General features: G+C 42.3%; 1 protein-coding gene across 1 annotated transcript; it reads right to left on the reverse strand.

Moving 5' to 3' along the window:
• Positions 1-1,851: 1,851 nt before the first annotated feature.
• Positions 1,852-3,962, reverse strand: id2a (inhibitor of DNA binding 2a). Its single transcript, XM_028796901.2, has 3 exons — positions 3,493-3,962; positions 3,119-3,187; positions 1,852-2,491 (listed from the first exon to the last, which is right to left on the reverse strand). The coding sequence occupies exons 1-2, from the start codon at positions 3,841-3,843 to the stop codon at positions 3,131-3,133; spliced, it is 408 nt and encodes a 135-aa protein (XP_028652734.1). The 5' UTR covers positions 3,844-3,962; the 3' UTR covers positions 1,852-2,491; positions 3,119-3,130.
• Between the last annotated feature and the right edge of the window lie 17,247 nt (positions 3,963-21,209).

Here is a 21,209-nt window from a genome sequence, read left to right on the forward strand (position 1 = left end):
TATAGAGACACGCATGGCAGAGCGCTCGGACTTGATTTTCATTTCTTTAACTGTTAACAAGTTACATTTGACTGAATAGAACGTACCTGCCGCCTTTCGCGATTAACTGCAAAGACGAAGGATTTCACTTTGCGCCCACAGCATTCGGGTAACCGAATTTATCGCTGTTGAGACAGTACCTTTAGATTAACCCTTAAGGATAAATTGTATATACTGCACAGTATATCCATCCATTCATGTCTTCATGTGCCCCTTTTTTGCAACACGGTTTCGGGGGCGGGCATGGATTCCATGAACATTTTGTATTGCACCTTTTATCGCAATCGCCGTCCGTCTCTCCATTGATTCTTGGACGGGCAAATGCAGAGCACTGTGTGAGTTTACACGGAGACGCTCAGATGGACACTTCCATCATTGTTTTGTATTTACTCATGTTTATTATTTATTTACTTATGTTTGACTTCATTTTGCGTTTTCTCCAGTGGTTTATAAAGAGGTCCGTTATGAAAGGCGCTATGTTGGCTGTTGCACTCCTTCTATCGGCACTCATTACACGTAAAGTTTTACCTTATGTTTAGTTATCTGTTATAATTCAAATTACAGCTGGAATTCAGCTATTTATATGAATTTCATACCTGGTATGTTTTCTTGACACTTCTATTTGCCGGTGATCCCCATAAGGCGTACACCGCTACCAGATTAACACGCATACTCGTGCAGTTCACTCGGTGGGGCGGCAGGGGCGCTGCAGACCGCTCGTCAGTTGACAAAAGTAGACTGACAACTCGAGGAAAGGTGAGGGCTGCTTTCTGCAGCAGAAGTTCCTAATAAGCTTGTCCTCCGATGACATCCCTGCACCGGAGGGTCTTTTGAAACGCAGATGACATCCCTGTGAAGATCGCCTTCATAAGCGCAGCCGGCGAGCCTCTTGCGCAGTGGCCTTTGTAATGACAAGGCACAATAACCCTGGCTGACTGATAAGCCCCCCGCGAGTTGTCAGCGAGATGTGTGCATTAGAGGATCACCGCGGGTTCTCAGGGCCTGAGCGTGAAGGATTTGGTGTCAAGGGCAGACATCCCAGACTGAGAGGCGCCTCCAAACACCTGATAAAACTCGGGGCAAAGTGCTTAGGCGCGCTCACGCGCACAGGTGAGGCTCGTCACTTCACAGTAAAAGTCCTTTGAACGCGCGCGCTAGCAGTGGGGATTGGCGGCGCCTCAGTGAACGGGGCTTGTTTTTATTTATTTTTTTAACCAGTGATGTTACCTGAATGCCACCGGAAAAGTTCACCGTTACTCGTAACAATAAAGTGCACTTACGCTGTTGCTCAGGTGTATTTATGTGCACTAAAAATGACACTGTCAGTCACTCCAGCAGGCCATCCGTTTTCTGTCTTGCGATTGACCAATACCGGCCGGGACGCCAAGGCATCACAAGTCTGACTTACTTGGGCACTCTCACTCGCTAGACATTGGGCACATTCAGGGTAGGCTGCCATACTTTTTGTATGTGACGACTGCCCCGAGACGGACTCGGTGTCTTGGAAATTAACGGCAGTGACGCTTGCCTATTGCGCCACCTTGTATCTTTAGGCAGTTACACTTTTTTTGTACACCTTACTAAAAAGAGATAAAATCACATTATTAAATGCGTAGAATGTGCTAGATGTATTATTTCACAACACAAGATCGGCACCTTGCTATACAGAAGTACTTTTGAAGCAGCACTGCCCCCTCCCTCCCTCCCTCCACACATCTCAGCCGTCATTTCCAAGTCACCCACCCCCGATAATGTCAAAGTTCACACCGCGGCACATCTTAGCACCTGCGAAAAATAAGGTAGACTCGCAAGTAAAGCATTTGATTTATTTTGTATAAAAAAAGGTACAATTTACAATATTACTTTTATAAAAAGTTTCAGCATAATTAAGTACAGCATTACAATTTCTGCAGAAATGCACAATCTCTGCCACTATACAAGATAAAACTCTTATTAGAGTTCACAAGCTTTCAACCACACACTTTACAGTTTTTTTTTTCTTTTTATTTTACAACGTCCAGTCCTCCATATGCCAAACGATTTGACAAACAGACCAAACTTCAATAGAGAAACAAGCCAGGTTGTCTTCGATTCACGCTCCACCTTTAAGAAAAAGGCAAAGGCTTATAAAATGGGCGATTCCTCCTGTGTGCGTCTCAGTTTTTTTTTTTTTTTCCTCCTTTTTCTCATTTTATTTTTCCTTCTTCAGCTCCCGGGCTTGGGAATATTATAACAAGCCTTCCTTTTGGAGAAAGGATATAATATGTCTCTAGATAAATAACTGTCGAGTCCGAGTTGGTGTGCTGGTTCTCAGCGCTCAGTCAAGTCACTTATGATTAAAAAAAAAAATGAAAAACAAACAAAAAAAGTGATCAGCTCCAGGAAGGGAAAAAAAGGACAAAAATAAGTCGACTCCCAGCTCCTGCGTGTGTTTTATACATGAACCAAACACCTGCAAAAGATTGAGAAAAAGAGAGGCGTGTTTATAAAATGCAAACAGGGCAGAGATCCGGACAGACTGGCGCCAGGGAGGAAGCCGCAGTTTGAACATTTAACCAAACACTCCAAATACTGGGCAAGCCCTGCCGTCCAGATGTACGCGCACAGCCGGCGCACTGCGTCCTCGCTGCAAATCTGGGGATGGATCTGTTTAATCGCAGGACCGTTGGCGCCTGCCTGCTTCTTGCACCAATTATGGAGCAAGCCCTCCAAGATGGGAAGCAGCAGCAGCCTTCGCAAACGCACAACAGTTGCGCGGAGAGCAGTTCTGTCAGATCCACGCACATGTCCAGCAGTTTGCCTTTTAATATGGTAGATAACATCCCTCGGTCCACCCCACCCCCCTCATACACACACCCGGGATTGTGGTGCATGCAATGTGGTCACCTCAGACGACAATTGCAACTACAAATTATCTGCTTGGGCAAATGCTGCCAAAGCCAATTAAGACTGTGGGCTGATTCTCATTACAAAGTCAGGAAAAAAAAAAGGCTCCTTCTAGTCTTGTAAATTGCTAACTGAAAACTTATTATTTTAACAGAGGAGACACTTTCATGCTCTAGAAAAAGAAAAATCTCACCTTGCGTTTGTTTCAGCGTAACAGCGTCTTGGTGTCATCTGTCATTAGCTCTGTGGGAAATTCAGCCGCCTGTGAAACAGAAAGACGCAGTGTTAAAACGTAAGGGTGAAATCAGCAGCGCGGACGCCGCTCACTCTTCTCTGCCGTAGCAGCACGCAGCAAACAATGGGAGACAAATGCCGTGTTGCAGAATTCACGCACATAGTCGTGCCCGTTGTGTTCCCCCCCACTCTTCTTCTGGCGCACCGCGGGTCTGCGATCGGTGGCATTTTGCTGTTGACTATGATAATAAAAAAGGTAACCCCCACCTCTGTTTAGTAAATCGTATCACAAGAGCAAAAACGATCGCCTCCGAGAACAGGAGCGTACCTTACCTGTAAGGACAAGATGCTGATGTCTGTGTTGAGGGTTGTCAGCGGAGTCCTCGAGGAGCTCTGCCCTGACCGTGGATGATGGAGGCTGGCAATCGCTGAATGGGAATCCAGGGCGATCTGCAAGTCCAGGATGTAATCGATAACGTGCTGCAAGATTTCCATCTTGCTCACCTTCTTGTTCGGAGGGATGCTGGGCACCAGCTCCTTCAACTTGGAGTAGCAATCGTTCATGTTGTAAAGCAGGCTTAGAGGATCATCCACTGGCGTTTTACTCCGGGAGATTCCAAGACTGTGTTCTGACAAGCTGCCGCTGCCTTTTCGGAAAGACCTCACTGGGCTTATCGCTTTCATAGCTGGACAGAAAAACAAAGTGCTGCTCGGCGTGTCAAGAAGCGCGTAAATTGCTCGCAGCGTCTTATCTACTAGTTTCCAGGTTTGCTTGGTGTGGGCACAGACTGAAGCTCGCAACTGTCATTTGCTTGTTTATAAAGGACAGGCGAGGGGCAGGGCAGAGCGGAACATGGCGTCTCCGCCGATTGGCTCGAGCAATACTGTCAATCAGGGGAGCAGCGCTGCAGGATAGGTCAGCTATCAGCTTGCTGCTGTCCCGCCCACATCTTCCGCGTTCTTAACCAGTGACAGGCATTACCGAAGGAGGTTCTGCACAAAGCCACTGCTCGGATGGATAGATTAGAATTTTTTTCTAATAAAGGCTATTTGTGAATTAATTAATTATACAGGAGCTTGTCAAATCAGTGGAAATCGATGTGGGTTTTAATAGAAGGAGGCAAGTGCTGTTAAGCGCGCACAATTCCTTTATAATTTCCAATCTATCCGTGCGATTAAAAAGAAGCCGTTTTTTATATGCCACATTCTTTTCTTTAAAATAATTATTTAATTAATTATAGATGATGGAAAGGTATGGACAGTTACGCTCCCAGTATTCTTGTAGCCAAAGGAACCCCACATTAATACGTAGCTGAAACATACGCAGTTTACCGGGTTGTCTCTTTTTTGATATATTTAAATAAATTCTTGCTGATGATAGTATATGGGCTGGGCTACTGCATTTGAAAAGGAGCGGGGTTCACTGAAATATACGGACAGACATCGGCACATATAGAAATGAGGGAGTAAGCGTCCGTATTATATAGCACCTTTCACGCAACACATTATAGCAACGCGCTTTACACATCAACAGACGATAAGGAGACATGAAATGAAAAAGAGTCACTGAGTATCCATGGAAATAAGCGCGACGAGAATTGAGAAGAGATACACGGCAGTGTTCTATTTGAGCGTAACTCTGCATTTTTATATCTGAAACTCCTTATGGACAATTACAAACTGCCGATACTAAAGAAAGTATCGCAATGCAAAATCGACGTGGGTGTCTTTGCCAATCTTTAATTTGTCATCCTCAGGTTGTAACCCAATCCGAGTTTTGTTTCGTTGAGCTGCTGGAATCCAAATATACATACTCAAAGAGATTATACTTCACAGTCATACGGTAAATATATATATATATTGTATTTTGATCCTTTCAGATCCATTTGAAAACATTTCAAATCATATTTTTACATATGTAGATTACGTTGATTAGGAAATATAGATTTCTGCACAAGTGTCTTGGTGTCCTTTTCACTAAGTTCTTGCAAACATTTGGTCAGGGACTTTAAACGACTGGTTCTTTGAAGATCTAAGCGTGTCACTACTGTTGATATTTATATTGGGTTATTATGCAATAATAAATGTGACTGCGGCAATTCTACGTACAGGTTTGTATACACTGCTAACCTGCTGTCTGCCAGTATGAAAAACCGCTGGCCATTTACGTGATGGTTCAAAGCAGTTTTACCACTTTAATAAGACGAGGACTTCAAAACATTGCACTGTAATTGGAAAAATGCAAATGTAGCAATGTAGCACTGTGCACTTTTACATAAATTACAGATTCTGCCTTCGGGTACTGGTCGTCTCTTAATGGGGGAAGAGTGGGGGGAGTTCTATTGTAAATCATAAAGCATTCTGATTGAAGACCCAAAGAAAAAGAACTACAGTATGATAATCTTGTTTTCATGTGCCCAAAGAAGGCAGTACAATAGTTTCCTAATGTGTATTTTAAGGACTGATCAAACCTGCTGAAATATATGTGTGCTTTTAGATATGTGCGTGTGTATATATATATATATATATATATATATATATATATATATATATATATATATATAATATATATATAAAACCCACGCACACACACGTATAAATTGGAACAAGCGTCTACAGATAATATTAGTACAATAACTGGATATATTTTTGAGAGCTGTGCCCATTTCCCTTTTCTGCACAGAAAGCGGTGAAGTTCAGGAGTAGTAGATATGCAAAACAAGTAATTATGTAATGAACTAAACAAAAGTGTCCCTTTATCAGTGTGACCATGTAGCATTTTTTGTTTCAATTACACGCTGCATTCCTCCGCTGGTGCGGGATTAGCGCTCGGCACATAAAGTCATGCAGCAGAAGCTAATTGCCCCGGGGCTCTCGGAGGCTGCAGTGGGTGTCGAGCACGGGTTATTCTCCGTATTGTGTTCGCTTGCTTTGTATATTTTAATTGCGAGCATAAAGCATCATGATGAATATTTTATGCATTCTGCGATGCACAAATATATTCTTGTAGATCTGATTTAAAAGAAGCAGGCGGGCATGCAGGCTTATTCGTGTCTACGGAAACCCAACTTGCTGATAATCACGCAAAGTGGCCAAGTGCAGAATTAGCCGATATAAATAAATAACGGTGCCGGTGCGCCTTTCACATGAGGGGCCCTGCATCAATACATTGGCAGTTTCCTCTCCGATTTAATCAGATTGAACTTCAGAAGTAAACAAGATGCTGGCTGTTGAGTTCTTCGGCATGTGATGAATTCGAAAGCAGACATGCGGATATATTACACACAATTATGGTTTTTGCTCTCGCGGCTCGGGCGCGCGTCATTGTAGACGCCTATTATCATATTTGCGGCGATCGTCTTCAGCTCTGTGAGGTGAAGCAGACATATGCTGGATTTATCCGTTAATTCGTCCTCCAAACCCGCTTACTCCAATTTATTTTTTCTGTAAACAAGAACTAACCCCGATGGGGCGCCAGTCCACGGCGGTGTTTAACGCATATCATTTGGCTGCCTTGAACGGGGCTTCCTCAGCACACGTGGGTAGGCGAGCGGGCTTACAATTTAACCTTTGCTTTTTAAACTTGGTTGATGGGGTGGCACGGCGTTTCCTACATACCTACACTGTACGAGGTCTGACAGTAGCTTGAGGGGTTTCTTATCAACACAATCATTTTCCTGTTCTAATCGAAAAAAGAGAGCGCTCTCAGACCCCATTTTGTTTCCGCGCCTTGTGCACTTTCTTATGTTATGCAACGGGATCTGAGCTTCTCAAGGTCCTGTCCACATCTGGTGCAATTGGATTTCTCCCTTTTCTTTCCTCTTCTTTTTGTTCTCACAGCTGTGTACATTTCGCATGACACCCTGACTGATCCCTGACAGGTGATGAATTGGCACCAAGCATGCAGCAGCGCGGAGCAGCGCCGCGAGCCCAGGCTCTAGCCGACTCTATGGCGCCAGCCCCGTGACGTCACCCATTCACAGCCGCCCTCCAGCTCGTCCTCGCGGCGCCTCTCCGGCGGCTGCTATAGCGACGGCGCCTGTCACTCAACGCGCTCTCCCAGCTGATCAATGGGCTGGAGCGCTAAGGAATCGCAGTTTAATTCTGCACCTCAGCCCCGTACAGCTCCGGGGCCCGCACACCTGCATCGATTTGCATTTCTTAAATTACACTTTATTTGGAAAAGGGTCATTCCTCTGCATACTTCTGTAAGAGGAGATACTTACGCATAATGAAATTCAGCTGCTATGAGGTTTGAAGGAAAAAAAAACAACAACGCCAAGACTGTAGCCGCAGATTGATTTAAAATGTACTTTATTTGGAGAGTGGAGAGGTTATCGTACCTGTCAAGTCATATCCCTCAGTAAGGGTTACGAAAACACAGTTGCAGACTGCGAGTTCTCGACACATCTTAATATTCTTCTCATGCACATAAACGATCTCATCTCATTCTGGAGACGCATCGCCATATCCTTGTCACATTCCTACTGTAGTGCTAAAAGTTTTGAAGAGCTGTTGGTGTAACCGGTATGTCAGCATTGCAGTTACCGACAGATCAGACAGATAAGGCCACCTGTAAACTGACAAAAGTGCACACCTTGTTACAAGTCAGTTCAATCAAATTTATGAAAAGTAATCGCCCCTAAGAACTGCCACCCGAAATGTTAATTCATTTTATTTTTCCAGGCCTTGACCGCGCTGAGCTCTTACTCCTGACCCCTAGACACGCAGAAGATGCGCGCGGCCGCTGTCCCCAAGAGCGACACACGCGAACGCGCCTCCTCGAGGTCAGGGTGAGAATCGCAGGGAAACCGAGAGTCGCATCGCAACTCCTGCTCCCCCCATCCCATCGGGCGCACTAGACGAGGTTTAAAACCGAAAATCAGGGCGTCAGAACGAGACGCCCGTCAACTTGCCGCCATCCTTGAACTTGTTATTATCGCTGCACCTTAGTTCCAGTCTGGCAGCTTTAAACTCTCGCATACAACAAAACAGTATTATTTAATAAAGCTGGGTTATATATGGCGCCTCTAATAGTGTCACTGTTGCAAGGCGCTTTACTAACCACATACATTCTAAATGCAGTGTAATTCAAGAGAACTCGGCTACGTGATAAATGGCAGTTAAAAAGAGGCCGCCTGCTGTCTCGCGTGAGCTCGTCTGGAACGACTTTGTGGATTCACAAAGGATTTCCCTGTTACTGCGGTTCCGGTCACAAAAGTAAAAAGAAGCAGCAAATTCTGATGTAGCGATAAGGCCTAGAAAACAATGTCTGAACTGGGCTAAGCTGCTGGCAGCTCTGCGGGCTGGCGTCAGAAAGTCTATCCCGCCGATCGAGCTCCGTGCAGCTGAGCTCTCCTTCGCGCAGCCAGCCAGCACAGCTACTGTACTCGGTGCTGATGTTTCTCCTACAAAGTTCCTCAGTGTGTGTGTGAGAGTGCGAGAGAGTCCGCAGTCGCGCTAACCGACCAGTTAGGCACTGGTGGGGGTCTGCTCGTTAAATCGCCACCTGGAAGCGCAGTTCTCCTGACGGTACTCGTACGAAAAGCAATCGTTACTAACATCCATTATGCGGAAATAAATCCCACAAAACAACTGGAGAGGCCTCCCACTCGATTTCGCATTTTTAGATGATTTGCAATTGAAGACGCGACCAAAACGACCCCCCGCGCAGTCTTTCGCTTTTAAGGATGACACCTTAGCTTGTCATAAGTGCAGTAGCGGTAAGCCCGTTAGAATCCACGCTGATCAACCGGTTGCTGATCATCAACACTGCGAGACTCGCTATCTCGGTTAAGCTGTGGAGGTCGTCATTGCTGATATTTGCACCCTGTAGCGTTTGCTGCCGGGTAGTAAGAGGGAGAGAGAGAGAGAGAGAGGTGAAGGCACGCGCCGGTCGCGTGCCGCCAGCGCTTAGTGCAGTCAAGGCACAGTGGCGCACGACTCTTGTAGCGGCAAACGAGCTAGGGGGCGTGGCTTTTTAGGCTAGTTATGGAAAGACCTGTGAATGTGAAGTTCTCATCACCCTCCCCCATTCTGTCCCACCCAGTCATCAAACGCATGCTAGCTTCAGCGCATCTTGAAAAAAAAAAAAAAAAAAAAAAAGCTGTGCTGGAGTCACATCCCGGAAATCGCTGATCAGTGCCACAGGGACAGCTGGATGATCAGGGGTTCTGAATCGAAAAAAAAAACAGAGAGGGAGTGATCAGGAACAGCTACGTTGGCTTTATTGGGACGACACGAGCGTCAGTCCGATCACTAGACAGACAATCCGGGGATCCTGGCTGGGGATCCTGGCTTCAGTTTGAGGATCACGATTGGGCACGTTGAGGAAGCGTTTGAACGTTCGAAAGTGATGGTGTTCAGAGTTAGCTCCCTAGGCTCGAAGGTGTTTGCTGCACATCGCTTACTCAACTGCCACTCTTGCAATCAATCTGCCACCTGCTTTAATTTATTTTGCTGTACAGGACGGAATTATTCACTGAAGGTCCAATTTTAAATTACCAGTCTTATTTATGTATCCTATCTCACGGAGCAGACTTTGTTACACAACACCTTGGAAGGATGCAGGGTGTTGGCAAAGAAAAGAAAAAACATTTGTGCCTGTGAAGTTATTTTGTCCTGTGGGATATTGCTTAGGCAGTTGATATGTACCTTCACAATCCATATAGCCATATCTTCACTAAAATAGTACACACAGAATATCTGTCTGTGTAATATAATGCCTTTAAGGAGTCTCAAGTTAAACTTGTAAAGGCCTTTCCATTGTAGTTGGTTTCCTGTGCTTCTTATAAGCAGGAGCCACAAAAAGGAAACAAGATCCCATTACATATATGACCTCAGCAAAATGCACCAGTCATGAGTCAGTTAGAATGAAAGTCAGTCCATGCTGCCCCAATCCTGATCAGATGTCTTATGTGTTTATGTACAATTTATGTAAAATATATTGAAAAGGATGCTAATACATCAAAGTCAAATACTGACAGAAGTCACTGGGGAGTGTCGTTGGTGGAACTCTGACATTCTATTCTGAAATATAACCAGGATAGAACAAGAAGAGGAAGGCCCAATTGCATAACCACTTTAAAGAATAAAGACACCAGAGTCTGTAGTTGAGAAAGAAACACCTTACACATCCTCAGCTGACTTCTTCCTTAAATGTATGCCAAATATCAGTTTGATCTGCAACAGAGAAAAGACAATTCTGGGATGGTCATCTCCTGTTCAGTGTGTGTGTTCTTTTGTTCATTTGAACCTTTTTGGTTGACAGTTTCACATGTGTCTTTTTCTTTGAAACTCTTCCACTAAGGGCAGTATCCCAGAATTGTCTTTTCTCTGTTGCAGATGACACTTGTATTTGGTGTATATTTATGTCAGAAGCCAACTAAGACCTGTCAGGTGTTTGTTTCTCAAACTACACACTCTGATGTCCTTATCCTCTTATACAGTTGTCCATCTGCGTCTTGCTCTTTTTCTATCCTGACTAGATCCAGCTTTCCCTCTTCTCTCAAGACAGTAATAGACATTTTTGATCTTCAGTTTTTTAGCCATCAGTCTGCATGGAGTAACCTTTACTCTGTAAAAAGAAAAAAAAAGAACAATAGATTGACATGTTTCTTGATAAAGCTGTTTCATTTTGTCCATTTCTGAACCCAGAACTGAACTTTAGGAGTGCCAGTACCTTACAAACCCAAGTGAACAAAATAACAGGCCTCAGCAACTACAAAGGTTTCTCTAATAACCAATTAACATTGAAAATGTCTAATTAAGGATACGCTTAGTGGGTTTACCATTAGGGCTGAAGGGATTTCACTGGAGGAATGTTTACTGAAAATAGTAAATTGCAGACGTATGTGAATATTAAATTAACATTTCAAGCAGTAATTGCAATTAGCAACACCTTGACTGTATTTTTAATCAATTTTAGTGTTATATTATTTAAAGAAGATATCAATTTCTATCAAGACATGAAAATGTCTGGGTGTGTTTAAATTTTCAATGGGTATCTATCTATCTATCTATCTATCTATCTATCTATCTATCTATCTATCTATCTATCTATCTATCTATCTATCTATCTACCTACCTGCCGTCTCTCTGTCTCTTGGTTGTGCATGTCTGGAGTTGGCATGGCTGCCAGTTGCCAGGCGGCATGTGTGGCTATGGTATCTGTGAGTATTCTTATCTATTTTATCTTTTCTTTTTCTGGGAGTTTATCATTAATATTTTCCTCTGAAAAAGTGACTGGATTGTGATTTATATTACTGTAATTTGCGACTTTCCTCCAATGGCTTTGCCCGGGCTGCACCCTTGCAGTTAGAAGAACTTGTCGAGGCACCATGCCATTAAGCTTGTTATGGACCCCATGGTTTCGGTAGAGTTTGGTGTAAATGAGGTTGGTAAATTAGGAGAATGTAAAAATGTTAGATCAACCCCTAGAATCAACAAAAAAGAGAGGCATTGATGCACAATCTGGTACAGAGCGGAGTGGAGTGGAGTGTTCTAACATTCCTCCATTCTTAAACAATGATGTACTTTTATAAGAACTTAAAAGACATGGGAAGGAAGGTCTTGTCAGAAATTTCTATGATTGCCCTGGGCTGTAAATCACTGGATTTAAAGCACACCATTTCATTAAGGAGGCAAGTTCACATGATTCTTAGTGGTATACAGGGTGAACTTGACGTAGCTCTATGATTCAGAGTGGATAACTACACTTATATAGTCTTCACCTCATCCGAATCAATGAAGTGTTTCAAATGCATGCAGACAAACAGGATGTAAAGCAAGCCAATGCAAATGCGGTGAGAAGGTAGATAATCTCAAAGTACCTGGCACTTCAGGGGAAAAGGGGTGAAGGTGATTTGGATTACATAGATGAGGATGGAAATGAATCAGTAGATAGCAATTCAAATACGGAAGAGGATTTGATGGCCAATCCTGACAAGAAAAATCAGGATTCTGGGTAAAATTACAATGGCAAAAACTGACCCATTGGGACCTGGACAAGTTTAGAACCTGCAAGTGAGGACATGAAGATCTTGATTGCACCCCAGAGATGGGCTCTCTGGCTAAGGCCTACAGCGTCTTTAGACATGATAACTGAAGAAGCTAGAAACACTGAGCTACCTGCGATCAGAATAGTGTCTGATTAATGAAAAAGTCAAAGGTGCTCAGTCAACCCTAATAGTAAAGACACAAATGCTGTGCAAACTGAGAAACTTCTCAAAGCAGATCGACCAGCTTAGGATGAAGCTGTTGAGACGTACGTCCTAGAGGAGAAAACTGAGAATGCAGCTTAGGGTATGGGAGAGGGGATGAGTGAAACTGGCGACCCAGCAGTTGTGAAGCAGCTTCTAAGCATAATAAATCCAAAAGTTCATTTTCTACCTGTGATAATCCATCAAAGGAAGAGGGTGCTACTCGCAATAGTGTGAATACAGGCGAGCGGCAGAAGCCATTGATTCAGACACATCAGTTCAGAGCAATCTGATGTCTCGCAGAAGCAATAGTAATGAGAACATTATGTCCTTTTTAAAATTTTTTAAAGACAAGTGTAGAGTAGATGTTAGCGGGGATTTTCCTGATCTTCACCTGTTTATGAGCTCCACAAGGAGTGTCCTGCACCACCAGGCTCCAGCTCTCAGGTTGGATGGGAAAGACGTGAGGCTAAACAACGTCGTTAGCAAAGTTCAATGATCCCTGCTCTCCAAACCACAATGATGGATCGGCTCCCTTTCCCTCTGTTTTTTTAAGTTTACTAGGGGGCTTTGCCCCCTGCTCGCTTCGCTCGCCAACCCCTGTGTTTGGTTAATTGGATATACAATTTTAAACTTTTTGTTTTTCTTTGGAATTGTTTCAATTTCATTATTTGCACTATTACTTTAAAGCCTCATTAAAAACAATATTTTTTGGAGACACATTGTGACAATGCAACGTATAACTGCCCGAGAGTGAATATTGTTTCTGTTTCTCTAATAAATAATCCGACTTTTTCTAATGTTTGTCCCTGTGATTTATTGATTGTCATAGCAAAAGCTATTCTCACAGTAAACTGTAAACATTTTAATACGAATGGCATATCACGATCTCCTTTGGTGTGTAATGTTATTCGCGGAATATATACATTACCTTTCTTTTTTTTGCCTGTTAAAATTTGCATCACTTCTACGTGATCATCAATATACACCTGACCGAACTGATAGATAGATAGATAGATAGATAGATAGATAGATAGATAGATAGATAGATAGATAGATACTTTATTAATCCCAGGGGGAAATTCACAATTGTGTATTCTTTGAAATTTAACTTGTCATTCCTTAAACTGTTCCGGGACCACAGATTCTCATAGCGTATGGTCCATTATTGTGTAAATCCACGTTTTGTGCATTGATTGATGCAAATGCGAAAAGACTTTGTTGTCTACTCTTTTTTTCTGACCTCGATTTGTCCTGCTATTTTTTCAATTACACCTGGTTCTGATGATTAATCACCTTTTGTTTGCGGTAATCTTTTCTTTGATACTGTAGCGACTGACATGATCAAGTGTCACAAAATTTTTACTTGAACAATCACCGACTTCCTAACCCCAAACACAACTTTATAGCACCCTCTCCAACGCCCCCCCCCTTACCGCATCAATCAATACCCCGCTATCAATCTTCCGTGCTGTACTCCGCCCTCCCTCAATCGGGCCGAACAGTCACTTAAAACCAAAAAGCCCTCAACCTGGCTGGAACGCTACAATATTTTCGAATTTTACTGCTTTCATATTCTGTACCTTTCTCTGCATGTGTATCGCGCCATCGTTTATTTGAGCCTGCCGAATTCCACTTCTTTCATAATCTCTTATCTGCCTTTTTTTCTCTCCAACGCCTTTGGGTCTTTATTCTCCGTATTGTCCTTATACGCTTTCTATGTGCTGAGAGCACATGGTCTGTGTGTACTACATGCTTTTACACGACTGAGTTTTTTTTGATGGGTGTGCTCTTATATGATATCTTTTGTAAGTAGGGCGTGTCTTGCAAGAATCGCATGTTCCACGTCCCCACGAGACGGCCTGGGACAATCTCTTGGCACCAAGTCTCATGTTTACGGTCCCCGCGAGACGCACCGTGGCAAGTCTCTGTCGTCTCGCGGGTCTTTTAAATGTCTTCCAAGAAGATCACGTATTGTAGCCTTGCTTTTGCTTTCCAGGTTTTTTTTTTATAATAGAGAGACTTATTTCACTTCGTGATGCGTTTTTGCACTTTTGGCACCTGAAACTTTAATAAATGTTGGGATGATTATAAAAGAGCTTCAGTCTTTGACTATTTAAAACAATTTAGTGTGATTTTTTTTTTTTGGAAGAGTCAGACTGGCATAAAAGTGGGGAGGGCACAACTTTTGTAAGTCAGGGGACTGGTGCTAGTGTTAAGGTGGCTGTTCTTTTTTTCTAGTAACTTCTCACCCGAGTCTGTGGGTACAACTGAGATCATTAATGGAAGGCTACTAAACATGGAGGCCTGTTTGGGAGGGAAAAAGTGGGTTTTTATAACCGTGTACGCTGCAAATACAGGAAGAGAGTTGTTTCATCCTTAAATGATTTGTTGCTGCAGCTGAAGAATGAGGAGTTTATGGTTAGTGATGTCAGTTGCATCAATAATGCAATTCTAGACAAGAATGGGGTAGAGCCTCAACCCAGCTCGGCCATTTACTTGCATTCAGTTTTTGAAAAGTTGGAGTTGGTGGACATCTGGAGGGTTTTACTCCCAAACACCAACAAGGTAATCTTGGGTGAAAAAATCATCAGCCTGGATTACTATGGTCAGGTTAGAGAGGGTATATTGTTTATATCATCAAAGAAATCTTATAGTCGACTGCTCTCTCTTTCCATCTGCAATCTCTGATTACAATCTAGTCTTTCTAAATATTTTCCATTTTACACCTCTTTCAATTCCTATTGGCACCTGAGAAACATTTTACTGAAAGATGCACATTTCCTCAAAGTTTTTAAATTTTCTGGAAGAGATGGAGACTGCTGAGAGGCAACTTTTCATTCCTGCAACAGTGCTAGAACACTTCCAAAATGGAGACTAAAACGGCACTCAGACATTGAAACAAGCAACGGCAGAGCTGGAGACAGACATTTCACATCTTTCATCTTGCTGGACACCTCCTTTGGAAGGAGTGAATTTGAAACACCAAATATTAAGAAACTGTCTTTGATGGACTTATTTAATAAGCACATTGATGATACCTTTGTGTGCACTGGAATAGAGGAATTCTCAAAAATGTACTCCCAACTCAGGATATCTCTGGAGAAGAAAAGATCTAAAAGTAAAATAATTCATTGTTTGAAAAGTGAGGATGGACGAGTTCTTGTGATTCCTGGGGCAGTTGGACCCTGGCATTGAATTTCTATCAAAAACTTTTCCCAACTTATACAACAGAAGACTCTTCGGAGACCAGGTATATATTAGCAGATCTACCATAAGTTCCCATTGAAGAGGAAGACCTCCTGGAAGAAGGTCTCAGCCTGGATGAACTGACAGTCTAAATACTGGCAGGTCACCTGGAATCATTGACTTGCCAGTAGAGTCTTTCAAAGTGTTTTGGACTTTATTGGGTGTGGACCTGCTGGCTGTGTTTAAGGAAAGTCTGCAGGCTAATGAACTTCCTTTGTCCTGCCGAAGAGCTGTTGTCACACAGCTTCCAAAAAAAGGACATGACAGAGCTCAAGAACTGGTGTGTCCCATTAGCCTGCCATTCACAGACTAGAAAGTCCTGTCCGTCGCCCTGGCTAATCGCCTGCAGAATGTAATGAGCTGCATAGTGAAGCAAGATCAGCTCCACTCTGTCTCCAATTGGTCCACGTTTGACAACATATTTTTATTGAGTGATCTGATTTCTGCATCTAAGCTTCTTGGTTTTCAAACAAGGCTCATCTCTTTGATAAGGGAAGACCATGCATACCTTTTGGCTTTGGATTGTCCTTTATTGGGCACATTCAGCTACTCTATGCAAATGTGTTTGGAGTTTTAAAGATCAATGGAACCTTAACGTCACTATTCTTAGTCATCAGGGGAATTTTCTCAGGGATGTTTTTTCTTTCCTTTCAGTTGAACCACTGCTGGAACAGTTCAGACGACCGATCTCAAGACATGACCTTCTCATTTGTCTCACTCGTCACTGTAAGGTAGTTACATATGCTGATGATGTGATAATGTTTGTGTCATCCACTTCTGATATTGAGACTGTAATACAATGTGTAAATGCTTTTGAAAGGTTGTCGTCTTCCAGAATCACCTGGGTCAAGAGCCATTCATTTTTGGTTGGTGACTGGGGTAATATTCCTCCCCCTGTTTTCCCTGGGATCCTAGAATGGAACAAAAAAGTCTTTAGATACCTTAGGGAATAGCTGGGTAGTGATGATGTTGTGGAAAGGAACAGGGAGGGATGGATAGACTTAGTGCAGGCAAGACTGAAACAATTGAGGTGATTTGTGAGTGATATTTCATTCCAAGGCAGGTCCCTAATCCTTAATAACCGAGTTGCCTCCATCCTCTGGCACAAACTAAGGTGTGTCAACCCACCAGTTATACTCATAAAATCCATACGAAGAATCTTGCTAGACTTCTGGGAGGGGATACTTTGGGTCCAGAGGGGGGTCTGCCACTTTCCAGGCACAAAGGGAGGTCAGGGGCTTGTAGACATTAAAAGTAAGATTGAGGCCTTCAGCCTTTAAGCCTTACACAGAGTGTTCCGTGGGCCAGAAAGATTGCCCTGGGGGGACCTCACTTTAGCTGTTTTGAGCTGTGAATGGTCTGAATGGGCATTTTCTTCTGCTACATCCTTAAGTTAAGTTTGTGATTTTTACCAAAGTTCTACCATTCATCTTTGTTAATATGGCATAATAAGTTTACAAGAACTGCTCTCAGTTTAAATCTTTTATTTAATTGGTGCATGGAAGAACCTTAAATTGGGAACAATGTCCACTCTTGAGTTCAGATTATTTATTTCTACACCCCAGCAATGGGCTTATTCCTGGTCTCCTTACAGCTCTTCTAGAGTGGCTGGGCAGTTTCTCTTGTCCATCTTGGCACCCACTCACAGTGTGACAGCAGAAAGCCAAATCTTTGAGTCTGACGCCAAAGATCTGGCCATACATGTCAAACCTAAGGTGTCAGATTGGGATAACAAGTCTGGTGTTGTTCTCAGACTTGGCACTTTGTTGGATAAATCATTTGATATGATGGAAAAAATGACTTTTATCAGTTATGCCTTAAAGTGACTTTTTATAGTTTACTTAAAGACATGACAGATACTTGCTAGAGAAAAGAGCCAAGTACAGGTGTGAACGCAGCTCCAGCCTGGACAACATTTTATAAACTGCCTTTGCAGAGGCATCTTTGGCATCTGCAGTGGAGGATTGTCCATACTACTGTAGCCACCAGCTCTTCTCTGGCAGCTGTTTCTCCTGGAGTATCAGACTCCTGTCCCCTTTGTCAACCATTTTCTAGGTTTCTACAATGTGAGAGATCGAGACCTCTCTTTTCTTAGTATTCTTCTCACTGGATTTGAGTGAATGTTTTTCAAATGTTTCCTTTATAGATGGTATTGGGTATAAAGTTAAACACAGAAATAAGTGTGTGGTGGGGTTTTCTCCTGGTTCAAGCAAATTTGTCTCTTTTTAAGACAAGGAGAAATATAAAAAAATAACTCAATGACCACTGATGTGCTACTTTTGTTTAAGGTGCTGGTCAAGATCAAGACTTCAACTGGAGTTTGCATTTTATAATCTGATCAGGGACTTTGAAACCTTTAATGGGGGTGCTGTGTTCTGTTAGGGGAAGTTATTTGGTAATCAATTTCTGACTGTAATTATTAAAATTAATGTACTATATATATATATATATATATATATATACTGTGTATATATATATATATACTGTATATATATATATATACTGTATATATATATATATATATATATATATACTGTATATATATATATATAGACTGTATATATATATATAGACTGTATATATATATATATATATATATATATATATATATATATATATAATATTTGAGGAGTGGGAAAGAAGGTTAGCAATCAAAGTGGAAGCATTATTTATATTATTCCAAGTAAATGTGTGAATTTATGTGTAGCGTAAGAAGATTGTACTGGTGGTGAACAAAATTATTATTTAAATAAGATATTGATGTGCATCTCTGTGTGGAGTAGGAGGAGGGTACTGAGGAGTGGGGGTGATAAAATATGAAACCTTGTTATTATGATTATATTTATGAGGCATAGCTTACAATATTTATTTGAAGGAAGCACAAATTATTATTATAATTATTACTATCTATATTATGTATTAGGCACGGTGGCGCAGTGGGTGGCACTGCTGCCTCGCAGTTGAGATCTGGGTTCGCTTCCCGGGTCCTCCCTGCGTGGAGTTTGCATGTTTCCCCCGTGTCTGCGTGGGTTTCCTCCGGGCGCTCCGGTTTCCTCCCACAGTCCAAAGACATGCTGGTTAGGTGGATTGGCGATTCTAAAATTGTCCCTAGTGTGTGCTTGGTGTGTGGGTGTGTTTGTGTGTGTCCTGCGGTGGGTTGGCACCCTGCCCGGGACTGGTTCCTGCCTTGTGCCCTGTGTTGGCTGGGATTGGCTCCAGCAGACCCCCGTGACCCTGTGTTCGGATTCAGCGGGTTGGAAAATGGATGGATGGATATTATGTATTATAAGAAATTAATCTGTTTTTATAAAACACATTGATTGAATGGCAAATTAATATATTGTAGGTTTTTATCCTTATTATTTGATGGAATAAAGTTTAATTTAACATTAAAAATGATCTATCTATCTATCTATCTATCTATCTATCTATCTATCTATCTATCTATCTATCTATCTATCTATCTATCTATCTATCCACCATTTAGTGCCTTATCTACAGTAATATAGCACCTTTCATATCTATCTATCTATCTATCTATCTATCTATCTATCTATCTATCTATCTATCTATCTATCTATCTATCTATCTATCTATCTATCTATCTATCTATCCACCATTTAGTGCCTTATCTACAGTAATATAGTGCCTTTCATATCTATCTATCTATCTATCTATCTATCTATCTATCTATCTATCTATCTATCTATCTATCTATCTATCTATCTATCTATCTATCTATCTATCTATCTATCTATCCACCATTTAGTGCCTTATCTACAGTAATATAGCACCTTTCTATCTATATATGCTTACCTTTATATAGTACATACTGTAAAAGATGTTTTACTTCAGTCGTCTGTATCATTCAGTAAGCCTTTAAACAATATATGCACTTTGAATATAGTTTTTTAGAGTTCTGGGGTCATTGATGTCATACTTATATAACATCTATCTATCTAATGTGTTCATATTGTATTCTACTAAACTCCAGACTGACGCCCATCTTGGCCCTCCACAGGGAGATTATAGTGCCCCCCTCCCAATTCACTGATCTGATAGATTACAGCTGTGCAGGTGTCTCCTAATCCAACAGTTTGGTTTTAATTTTCAGTCATTCTGTGTCCCTTCGAATGTTTTTCATTGTTGCTTGGCCAATAGCTGAAAGAAAAAAGATTGCGGTGCAGGGTGGAGGAATCAGATCTAAAGGTGCCACTGTACAGGGCCCGGTTCATGCACTTTGGACTTTAAACTACAAGGATGCGGGATCAATCCCCACCTGTGACCGCCAGGATGTCACCTCTCAGTGGCCCGCTCTGACAATTAATTGCAGGTGTCATTGTCAATTGTACCCTAAGTCTATACTTGTAAAGTGCTTCGAGCCTCAAAATGCTACACCATAGCTGAAGCCTTTTTTTATTATTAAAGACCGATACTAATATTACTTTGGCTTTCATGCCGTCCACCTTTTCGACTCCGGATCTTCACTAACAGCTGCCGCGAATCAGATATCCGAGTTGTGCTGAGAAGCCCGAGCGAACTCGAAAGCCAGCGTGTATTCGGCGGCCGCCTGAACGGCTCAGCTGGGGACCAAAAGGACAGGAAGCCGGAGGAGCTTCACGCGAATTCTCAGCTTTTCACTGCACAATTCCTGTGGGATGACATATATGCAGAACTTTTCTGTACAAAAATAAATCAAAAAGTCAAGAGCCGATCCTTTTGTAGACAGAGCCACTTTCTGTTGTGTTTTATATAGTCAGATCGGATGACTTAGACTTGTTTAATATTTTCCTTTTTTAAGCAAAGAAGTGTAACAGTTGTCAGTTAGAAGAAAGCAATAGACTGAAGTCACTGGCTTCATTTTCCGCCGCGGTATGTCTATTGAGTGTGGCAGGCGGTTCGTGCTAAAGTGGGGTCTTAAGTGCCCCCAAATTTCACTGCGCGTCGCTCCACCCTGACAGTTTTTTTTATTCCCTTTCTAAACGCGGCTTTCTATTTTTCCAGTCCATCGAGCCTGACCTGAAGCCCCGACGTTGGATTGGCTGCGCGCACATCCTGGCGTCACTTCGGGCTCCTCCGTTTACCGGCCGCCGTGACGGTCCTGCCAGGAATTACAAAAACAAGCGGCGTTTGATGTCAGGCGAGATATCAGTTTATTTCTTTAACTATGTGGACACGCTCTGTTCGAGATACAAATCCCTACACAACGTATTCCTGGAGGTTTCAAAATTGGAAATCTGTTCGTTCGGTTTCCTGCTGCTCTCATAAATGCTATAAATGAATTATTTATTTAGAAATCGTGTGCATATAACAATTGAATAAACGACTTCTTCAAGCAAGACGCACACAAACGTTACGCTAGTTCGTGCATTGTAATGACGGACGCTTACAGTAAAGAACGGCAGACTTCCTTTCCACCGTGCGCGGCGCATTTTATATTTCTGCTCATTACCGCAAATCTAATTGAATTTTTTTCTACCTCATGGACCAGCGCACATGGCTTTCTTCAGATGTCTTTAAATTCAGCTTTCATTTTTGAACTCACATGTTCTTTTTAAAAACTGAACGCAGTTAAAAAAATAAATTCTCCCGTGCCTAGGA

This window comes from Erpetoichthys calabaricus, chromosome 3 (genome assembly GCF_900747795.2).
Source record: "Erpetoichthys calabaricus chromosome 3, fErpCal1.3, whole genome shotgun sequence".
NCBI classification, from domain to species: domain Eukaryota; kingdom Metazoa; phylum Chordata; class Cladistia; order Polypteriformes; family Polypteridae; genus Erpetoichthys; species Erpetoichthys calabaricus.

Excerpts from the sequence above, each read along its gene's own strand:
- id2a (XM_028796901.2), bottom strand. The coding sequence starts at position 3,843 with ATGAAAGCGATAAGCCCAGTGAGGTCTTTCCGAAAAGGCAGCGGCAGC. Across the intron at positions 3,188-3,492 it reads TCAGCATCTTGTCCTTACAG|GCGGCTGAATTTCCCACAGA; the intron begins GTAAGGTACGCT and ends TCTGTTTCACAG.